The sequence below is a fragment of the Solanum pennellii genome, chromosome 3 (assembly GCF_001406875.1).
Source record: "Solanum pennellii chromosome 3, SPENNV200".
Classification (NCBI taxonomy): domain Eukaryota; kingdom Viridiplantae; phylum Streptophyta; class Magnoliopsida; order Solanales; family Solanaceae; genus Solanum; species Solanum pennellii.
In genome coordinates, this window is record NC_028639.1 from 68,950,888 (window position 1) to 68,960,735 (window position 9,848).

The 9,848-nt window shown below is 30.0% G+C and overlaps 2 protein-coding genes across 7 annotated transcripts; both read left to right on the top strand.

The window, feature by feature from the left end:
* The first annotated feature begins 3,215 nt into the window (after positions 1-3,215).
* LOC107014007 lies at positions 3,216-5,191 on the top strand. Of its 2 annotated transcripts, none has more exons than XM_027915491.1 (5): positions 3,216-3,689; positions 3,770-3,840; positions 3,939-4,065; positions 4,656-4,708; positions 4,812-5,191. In XM_027915491.1, the coding sequence occupies exons 1-5, from the start codon at positions 3,596-3,598 to the stop codon at positions 5,043-5,045; spliced, it is 579 nt and encodes a 192-aa protein (XP_027771292.1). In that variant the 5' UTR covers positions 3,216-3,595; the 3' UTR covers positions 5,046-5,191. The 2 variants fall into 2 exon arrangements, with proteins under 2 accessions (XP_027771292.1, XP_015069363.1); XM_015213877.2 differs by having other exon boundaries at positions 3,223-3,689; positions 3,957-4,065; positions 4,812-5,045.
* Positions 5,192-5,938: 747 nt separating this feature from the next.
* Positions 5,939-8,207, top strand: LOC107014014. Of its 5 annotated transcripts, none has more exons than XR_003577384.1 (5): positions 5,946-6,305; positions 6,474-6,538; positions 6,715-6,796; positions 7,073-7,282; positions 7,709-8,207. XR_003577384.1 is itself a non-coding variant. In XM_027915488.1 (4 exons), exons 1-4 carry the CDS (start codon positions 6,313-6,315, stop codon positions 7,736-7,738), a joined length of 336 nt encoding a protein of 111 aa, XP_027771289.1. In that variant the 5' UTR covers positions 5,939-6,312; the 3' UTR covers positions 7,739-8,207. The 5 variants fall into 5 exon arrangements, 2 of the variants coding, with proteins under 2 accessions (XP_027771289.1, XP_027771288.1); XR_003577385.1 differs by lacking the exon at positions 5,946-6,305 and adding an exon at positions 6,363-6,406; XM_027915488.1 differs by lacking the exon at positions 6,715-6,796 and having other exon boundaries at positions 5,939-6,406; positions 7,073-7,219.
* The last annotated feature ends 1,641 nt before the right edge of the window (positions 8,208-9,848 follow it).

Consider the following 9,848-nt stretch of genomic DNA (forward strand, 5'->3'; position numbering starts at 1 on the left):
TTAAAAAAAAATACATCATAAAATGTTAATTAATTTTATAGTTTGATTATAAAAAAGATAAACTATGACAATTACAAGTGAACGATGTTAGTAATCCTTATGTTTAATAATAATTATCAATCATTGACTTGCATAGAAATGAAGAATCAGCAAATAATAGGATTGATTTTACTAAATCACTCTTATTAAATGTAGTCAGTAGTCATTTATAGATTGATAAATGAACATTATTTAATAGTAAGGATAAAATAAATACGTAATGATAAATTATTTATTGATTTTATAAACTGGGCATTATTTAATAGTAAAGGTAAAATAAACATGTAATGATAAATTATTTATTAATTTTATAAATTGGACGAGCATTACTATAGTAGATATGTAGAGACGGGCAAAGGGAAACTTCTTCCGTCCACTTTTGATTACTTGTCCAATATCAATTTGACATATCATTTAAAGAACCATTAATAGAACGATAAATGTTTTATGATTTTGACATATCATTTAAAGAGCTGTCAATAGAACGATAAATTTCCTACGGTTAAACCTCTTTATAGTGATAACGTTTATATATTCATATTCAATATCACTATGAATAAAAATAACTTTTAGCGACGTTAAATATTTATATTAATAAAGAGTATTAAAGTTTTTTACTGTCATTAATTAAGTGTCATTAGAACCAATGACGCTAAAGACTTAAGGAACATATATAAAAAGTGTCAATTATCAGCAAAAAATACATATTTAACGATAATTAAAAATAAAATGCCACTAATAATTATTTTTCTTATAATGTTTAAACCTTATTTAATTGTTATAAATAAAAATACGCACAAAATAAATAACTAAATGATTATAGAGGGTAATTTTATTAAGGTCGATTTCATATAAAAAGTTTGACCACATATCACCTCTAAATATAATAAATCTAATGCATTGAAAATAACTATTTTTAATAATAAAGGTAAATTTGGACTTTGGTTTTAAATTGTTTTTTAATTTTTCAAACTAGCTAGACAAATAAAAGCACTCCTTCCATTCCATTTGACTTAATCATATTTTGAATTGATATACTATTAGTTAGAGTGAATATATTTATTCATTACTATATCTCATACTATAAGTCATCTTTTATGTTTTAAAAGTCAAATAATTTAAATTTGATCAGAAATTTATATATCACATCTTTAATTTTTTTTGGAATAAAATTTATATATTTGTAAACTACGTAAAAAGTACTATGAGTCACAATAATTGATAATTCGTAATGTTTAATAAATCTATGAAAAATTTACGATAAAAGCTAGACTTGTTTGACTCTCAAAATATAAAAGATGATTTATAATATGGAATAGAGGTAGTATATTTTTCAAAGACATTGATGTTAATAAGTTGAAGATATAGTGTGAAATTAATTGATTAATTGTCAAACTAAGAAATATTAGACAAACAAATAGAGGCAAAAGGGAGTAATTAACAATTAATTTGTTTCTATTTTATGGACTTATATACAGTTAGGCCTCATTTATTTTCATTAAGTTAAGAGATCTGAATCTGAATACACATTTGACTATTAAAATTTATCCTCAACACCAAACAATCTCCAAGAGTGGACCAATAAATATGGCTTGATTTTTGCAAATACTGTGTGTTTACACCTCAAGATAAACGAATGTGTGTCAACACTTTTTGACTGAAATGTAACTTGGTAATTAGATTTTCCAGAGAACTGCACTGTGTTTACACAGGACTGAACGGCACTAAACTTATAACTGAAAAAGGACAAATATATCCAAATTATGAAAGATGATATACACGGAATCCTTGTTATTCAAAAAATGGAGCACGTATATCTTCACACAAACAGATGGACACGTATCCTCTACTCAATATTGGGCATTATAAATGACAAAATGAAAGCAAGATATCTAGGAGCAATTTCTACGTTTACACGTGATCAAAGCCAAACGTTTAAATTAGTTCAAATAACTACTTGTTTTTTTAATGTGTCAATTTAAAACTAGTAAAATAAGAGTTTAAGACACTAAAGAACAAGGGGTATGCACCCACTGATAAAGATAATAAAAAATGGGAGGTCGAGCTCTCGTGTTCTGAACTTGTTTGTTAAAACCTAACTGTAAAGTTAAAAGAGTTGTTAAGTGAGTATATTATAATAATGTTATGTATCATAGTTTAGGTGTTTAGTTATTCAAGATTTTACCACTTGCCCATGTTCTTCTCCTTCTCCTTCTTCTTCAACATTTTTGGGTTTTCCCCCTCACCGACTCCTTCCTCTCGATAATCACCCATCCTCATTTACCTAATATTATACTTTCTCGTCTTTTTTAAATTATTCGAAAAAAATATTTTATTATATATTTAATCTATTTATACATTAGCATCTCATAATTGAAATGTTTGTACGTAATTTTCAAGAACAACTACTAGTAACAGTAAAGTAATAAATAATATTAGGTAACTATTTATAAAAATCACGATGGATAATTTGTGACGGAGAGAGTACATACGTGTCTCACTCGTGAATTTATAATACATTGTTCCTTTCATTTACATCTGGCAAAAGGAAATCTGAGAGAATTCATTAATCATGTGTGTTCAACAAACAAAACTAAAACTACAGTAACAACAATAAGTGGTAGGAGAAATTTTTGTTGACCAGGACTGCCAGGTGGTGCCTGTTAACATTAGGTTTGTAAAGATTACCTAATTAATTAATCCTAGCTAGAGTTAGGTTCACCTGTTTTACCAAGAAACAATTATAGTGTGGGACTACCAGCAAAGAAGAAATATGAACAACTTTATGAAAGAAGACGAAAAGAACATAGAAGTCGAACTTAAAAATGTAAAGGATAAACACTGCTTTTATATATATAATAAACTGTTAATTAACGGTTTGTTTTTTTCATAAAATAGGAGCTAGGGGAATTATGATTTTCCCCCAGTTCTTCATAAAGTCAAATACTTTTGGACCACTTTGTGTAAACCTAAATATTCCTTGCCTTTAAAAAAAAAAAAACCTTTATTTAGCGACTCGACTAATTCTGATTCATATAGAAAAATTAAACTAGACATCATAGTTAATGCATCCTAAGAAGTGTAATTTAGACTGTCAATTCTAATGCAAATATTAATAATTGGTTCTGTAACTTAAACTCATAACCTATGAATCACACGGGAAAAATAGAAGGCTTAGTGATAGGTGTAAATTTAGGTAGGCCAAGAAAACAAAACAAAGAATTCCTCGTTTGCATGCATGGCGCGGCAGACAGGGGAAAAAAACAACCGTATCTTCAGCTCCACGCTATTATAGCCCTTTTTCCCTAACATCAACACATATAGACCGTCTTCCTCTTTTTTTTTTTTTTTCTATTCAGTCTTTTGTGTTTCCCCAGGTGCTCAATTGTACCTCTTAACCAATTTTTTAAACAAGAAAAAGTTAACAATTCTAGCCCTAGTTTTGACTTGGGTTTGAAATTTGGGCTTTCTATAAATCTCCCCTGTTTCCTTCCATGTGCATCCTCCCTCTCCTTTATTATAACAGACATACCAAAAAAAGAAAAGAGGTCAAAAAATGGTGTCTTTAAGTTTTAGTTCCTTTATGCTTGTTATGTTACTCTTCATTTTTCTTACCATAAAGGATACAATTGCTCATACTGATGACCAAGGTATGTACTTCCTTTCTCTTTTTTCCACTCTTCAATGGAGTATAATTTTTACTTTCTAATGGAAAGTAAAATATATGCAGCTAAACAAATAGTCCATGAGGCTGAAAATTACAACGCCAGTGATCTAAAGAGTTATCTTAGTGTGAAAAAGGTAATAAAGTTGATTTGATAATTTCCCCTTTTTCTTTAGTGTTTTCACTCGAACTTCACTTACTTATTATTTGATCAAATTTCTTTATTTTTACGAAGTTAAAATTGAAATTTCAGCAAGTTTTGGAGAGTGTACCGGCAGCTGCTGAATTCAGACTGGGAGGAAGAAAAATGATGATAGAGATAAAAAAAGACATGAAGGAAGTGAAGAAAGGTGAATCATCAGGTGCGGCAAGTGCAAGTGTTCATTCTGTTGGAAATTTAAACTACCGTAAAGGGCAGGGGAAGTTGAGAGAAATGAGCGGTATAATTAGTAAAAGCCATTCGATGAAGGCCAATACAGGAAGTTTTGTGGCTCTTAATGCTGATTATCACATGGCAAGACCACACCCACCTAAGAACAATTGAGTGACTGAAAGTGAGAAAAAACTTTTTGGTAGATCTAATTAGATGTTCTTGTGAAAAAAGGATAGTACTATATATACTTGTATGTATAAATAGAAAGTTGCGCGAATTTTCAGATTCACATTACGTGCAAAAGTATGCAATTCTTTGTAGTTGATCCATCTATTCTTTTTTTATTTCTCAAGCAAATTAAGTGAAATGGAAATATGTTGTTCCTCTGTTCTCTTTTCGTATCCATCAACTCCTCACTGCAAGCTTAATCGAGTGTCTAAATTGTTTTGCTCAACTAAGCATATCTGCAGCTAGTTATAACGTATTTAAATTTGCATTTATCGAGCTGGAAATGATGAAAGGAAAGGAAAAGAAAAGAAATCATTTCTCAATTTGGGCATTTTCTCCTTTGAAATGCAGGAAACTACAATAGGCCTCTTGGTCATGACTCGCGAAAGAACTTACATTATCAGGTTCTCCTCTTTTAATTATACGCAAATATACTATTTGCTTGACTCTAGTTTGAGTGATTTCTATGTTACTATATTTTCCCCTTAATTTGAATTTCATGATCAGGGCAATGACAGTGATTCAATGAATTCAGCAAGTACACACAACTCGAAGAACGATGATCAATCTGATGATAATGGATCATTTCAGAAGATTGAATCAGAGAAATTTGTGGACGATACGACTGAGTTATTCACCATGATGAACAAGGACTATGTTGGAGGTCCAGGATCAGGAAGCAAACCCCGTCACAAGCCCCCAATCAACAATTTCCAGCCTCTCCACAGATCAAATCCTTAAAATTATGTAAAATTTTTGGTTTTGGTTCAACAATTTTGGCCTACTCCATAAGTCATAGGAGGAAAACTAAACAATACACTAACCCAATTTTGGAACAATTTTGCTTGGTGGCATGTACTAGTTAATACTATAATTTAGTTTTTCTAGGTGTGATGTACTAATGTGTAAGAATCAGTATTTTGATTCCTTAATATTCTATATAGTATCACTGTTCAAAACAGAAAGACTGCATTTTGTTTAAAAATAATACTACTAATCTCAGTGTGACAGTAATTTATGATTAAAGCTCAATTTGGCGCCGATGAAACAGTATAACATCACATGGTTAGTTTATAGCTTTTTAGTTTTATGTCATTTTTACGCTTTTTTTTTTTTTTACTCGTAAAAGATCTGAAATGATTTTTGTGACCCTAAAATTTCTTGCAATGATCAATGGTAACCTTTGTGGATGTCAACTTCTTACTGTCATTGGCATATCTTTTACATCATCAGTATCACAACAGTTCTAAATAGTAGAAGAGGACATTTTTTTTTTTTTTTTGCTTTCCTCTTTTACCTGTTACCATTACATTGTATAATCACAATATTGTGTAATCCCAAAATAACACTGATTAACCCGGATCCCTAATTAACCTAACCCGGTTGATTAATCTCAGCCCAATAACTCTTGTCAGCCCAATATATTTTGAGGGATATCCTTATTCGATTGGGGCAAAATATAACCCAATATATTTTGAGGGATATCCTTATTCGATTGGGGCAAAATATAACCCAATATATTTTGAGGGATATCCTTATTCGGTTGGGGCAAAATATAACTAAGGCCCCTAAATAATTCCTGATTTTGATATAACTAATGCCTCAATTACATTGGCATACACATGATCAATGAATTTCCACAAGCAACAAATAATAATATATTCAGTGTGATCTCACGAGTGGGGTAAGCTTAATAAGTTCCATAACATGCAGCTGGTGAAGCATATGTCCTCGCCCTCGTTCACAATATCAGTTTAACATTTACCCTAGTTCTCTACTAACTCTTCCAACCACATACAAGATACATACTAACTTAACGACTCTTCCCTAACATCAACACATCTAGACTATCAATTTTTTTAAAAAGAAAAAGTTAATAATTCTAACCCTCGCTTTGACTTGGGTTTGGAACTTGGGCTTTCTATAAATTTCCCCTGTTTCCTTTCATGTCCATCCCTCTTCTATATTGCAGATTATAACAGATATACCAAAAAAGAGAAGGTAAAAAATGGTGTCTTTAAGTTTTAGTTCATTTATGCTTTTTATGCTTCTCTTCATTTTTCTTACAATAAAGGATACAATTGTTCATACTGATGATCAAGGTATGTACTTTTTTCTAATCTTCAATACATTTTACAATTTAGTTTATAGTTGATCTTTCTTATGCAGTTAAACAGATGGTACATGAAGCTGAAAATGATAACGCTAGGATGAGTCATCTCAGTGTGGAGAAGGTACTAAAGTTGATTTGATAATTTCCCCTTTTTTCCACGATGATCAATTGTGTTTTGACTTATCATCGCGTGTGACTCGAAATTCACTCGTTGATGATGAAGTTGTACAAACACTAGTTGTTATTTTTCAAAGCTAAAATTGAAATTTGAGGAAGTTTTGGATGGTGTACCGGTAGCTGCGGATTTCAGCATTGGAAAAATGGAAGGAAGAAAAATGATAGAAAGACATGAAAGAAGTGAAGAAAACTGAATCATCAGGTGCGGCAAGTGCAAGAGAAAAAGTTTTTGGTAGATCTAATTAGATGGAAAAATACCTATTTAATTTGCATTTAGCGAGCCGGAAATGATCAAAGGAACAGAAAAGAAAAGAAATTATTTCTCAATTTGGGCATTTTCTCCTTTAAAATGCAGGAAACTACGATAGGCTTCTGGGTCATGACTTTCTCCTCTTTTAAATAGTATATGTAAATTTACTATTTGTTTGAGTGATTTCTCTGTTACTATTTTCCCCCTTGATTTGAATTTCATTATCAGGGCAATGAGAGGGATTCGATGAATTCAGCAAGTACACACAACTCGAAGAACGATGATCAATCTGATGATAATGGATCATTTCAGAATCTTGAGTCAGAGAAGTTTCAGGATGATGCGACTGACTTTTTCACCACGAACAAAGACTACGTTAGAACGCGAAGATTTTGTCCTGATTTTCTTATTATATTTGAATTTTATCTTTTTTTCAAAGTAAGTTTTTATTATCATAAATATTTTTATTTTTTCTAAAAAAAGATATAATTCTATTCTATGTTTGATTATTTTTTTCTTAGGGAGAACTTATGAAACCATAAAATTTGAATGCCCATTTTCTCATACATGAACATCTACAGTGTATTTAATAAGAGCTTTGTTTATAAGAAAACTTTTCTTTCAACCGTTTTAATATTTTCTTTTATGTTAGTTTTTATGTTAGAGGGATCAATGTATGACGGAGGTATCTGCATATCATTTACGATAGTTTGAAAATATATTTATCATTTTTTCCTTCATATAACATTATTATGTTTTTAGTATAAATTTGTCATTTAATTTATATCGTTAATTTGTAATTATAAATTTTCACATGACATTCTAATTACTTTAGAATACCTTTGCGTCTATTTCATGATGCAGGTCCCAGTATCAGTTACCAATGGTGATTAGTTCCATCCTTCTTTTGCAGTTGTGACTTGGAGACAAGGGTGACTACTTGGCGTTGAGTTTGTCTTGTCTCCTTTTGTTTTAGCTAGTATTGTTGTCTTTGAGACACGCTTTGTTGTGGTCCACATTTTGGACTTGTACTCCTTATTAGATAGCTTTGTATTAGTAACTTTCAAGTTTTGGGACAACTGTATATATTTCTTTTGGTTGTTTCCGCCTTGTTATTTTTCTTTAGATTATTATTTTCTCTAATTTTTGTCCTTACGTTCAGTATTTGATGTTTTGGGTTACAGGTTAACTTACCTGTTGATAGGATATGGTAAATGTCATCATGACTCGAGAAATCAAATCATAACAAGTAATCTACAAATACCTGATCAATAATTTCCAGCCTCTCCACAATTATTTTTGATTTTGGTTCAACAATTGTCTCCCTCATGGGAGGGAAATTAAACAATAACCCAATTTTGATTAGTGGCATGTGCCTTCATGTACTGGTGTTAATAGTACTACAATATTTATTTATTTTGATTCCTTAATATTCTATACAGCAACACTGACCAAACAGAAAGACTACATTTTCTAAAAAAATAATTCTACTGCTAAGAATCTCCGAATGACAGTATTTTATGATTAAAGTTCAATTTGGCGCCACTCAAATACTTGTGAAAAGGGTAAAATAGTCCTTTTATCTGTTAATATTTAAAGTAGTACTTATCTTTTAGCCCTCTATATTTCAAGATTAGAAATGAATTGGCTCTTGAGAGAATGAAAAGATCTCTATCTAAATGAAAAAACATTTTGAATTTTGGCTTTTATGGTGTTTTCTTAATTTTTTTAAATTAAGTATCAAGTTTAACTATACAAATGATCAATGAAAGTCATATATTATATCCATTTTATACAATCAATAAGGAGAAACCTTCGAACATACTAAATGGATTCACCACAAATCTAATATATTTTCATGCTTGATTACATTAATCAAATTATGTTGTCATATGTTCATGTATTACACCTGCAATATTCTTATTCTTCGACGTGCTAAAAATTCAATTAATCCGTAACATCGGCAAATCTCTGGCAATATCAATCGAATTTTACAGATAATTATCCAATCGCAATGGAAGCAAAGAAAGTTTTGGAGAACATGCAAAGAAAACACCGATTAAAAAAATAGATGGATGTTTGGATTAAGATGCATACAAATTCTTGAAATACGTAGAATCAAAATTGCTTCATGCTAAATGATAAAGACTGCTCCGATTCTTAACTCAAAGATAAAGGACAATTTTGATCCTTTTCTAATATATTGTAACATGACATGGTTTACAATCTTATTTTATTTTTACTCATAAGAAATCTGAAATGATTTTTTTTAGAGATGAGTGTCAAAAACACATCTAAATTATTTTTTTAGTTTCATACTTAAACTATTGAGAATGTGAATTTTATACATAAACCATCACTTTTTAGTTTGACAAACACTTAAGGTGTGTGTAATGCACTCTCTCTCAGACATGACATTCTCCATTATAAAAAAAATTCTACCTTGACAAAAATTAAATAATGAACTATTAATATTAATTAAAGACTAAAGATTAAACTATTACTATCCATAACAAAAAAATATTAAAAACTAAAATTTAAATTATTTTCTTACCCACTCCACCACTTACTTCACGTAACCCCTCCTCCCCCAAAAAAATATTTATATTATATTACCTTTTCAGAAATAAAAATTATATCCCATTCTATTTAACCCTCCGCTTCAAATTTTTTTTCTTCTTATTTTGTATTAAATATGTAAGTTCATATATTTTTAGAGAAAAATTCTACTAGTGTACTGAATATAAAGTAAATAATTTAAAAATTAAAAAAATCCTGCTGCAGCAAGTAAAAAATATTTTTAATATGAATATATCTAATACAAAAATGAGAAAAAGATTTGGAAGGAGAGGTTTAGATGTGGTGGGTAAGGTTATTTTTTATAAAAAGTAAAAATAATATCTAAATTAGTATTTGGGTGAGTGGGGTGGAGAGGGGGGACGAGATGAAATAAAAATTATTAAATGATTTTTGTTTTTAAAAAAAAAACTGAAAAAAATGGCTG

Coding starts and splice junctions, on each gene's coding strand:
- LOC107014014 (XM_027915487.1), top strand. CDS start 6,313: ATGGTGTCTTTAAGTTTTAGTTCATTTATGCTTTTTATGCTTCTCTTC. Junction 6,539..7,072: donor GTCATCTCAGTGTGGAGAAG/GTACTAAAGTTG, acceptor TTTCATTATCAG/GGCAATGAGAGGGATTCGAT. Junction 7,283..7,708: donor AATTTTATCTTTTTTTCAAA/GTAAGTTTTTAT, acceptor TTCATGATGCAG/GTCCCAGTATCAGTTACCAA.
- LOC107014007 (XM_027915491.1), top strand. CDS start 3,596: ATGGTGTCTTTAAGTTTTAGTTCCTTTATGCTTGTTATGTTACTCTTC. Junction 3,690..3,769: donor TGCTCATACTGATGACCAAG/GTATGTACTTCC, acceptor AAATATATGCAG/CTAAACAAATAGTCCATGAG. Junction 4,066..4,655: donor GAAGAAAGGTGAATCATCAG/GTGCGGCAAGTG, acceptor TTTGAAATGCAG/GAAACTACAATAGGCCTCTT.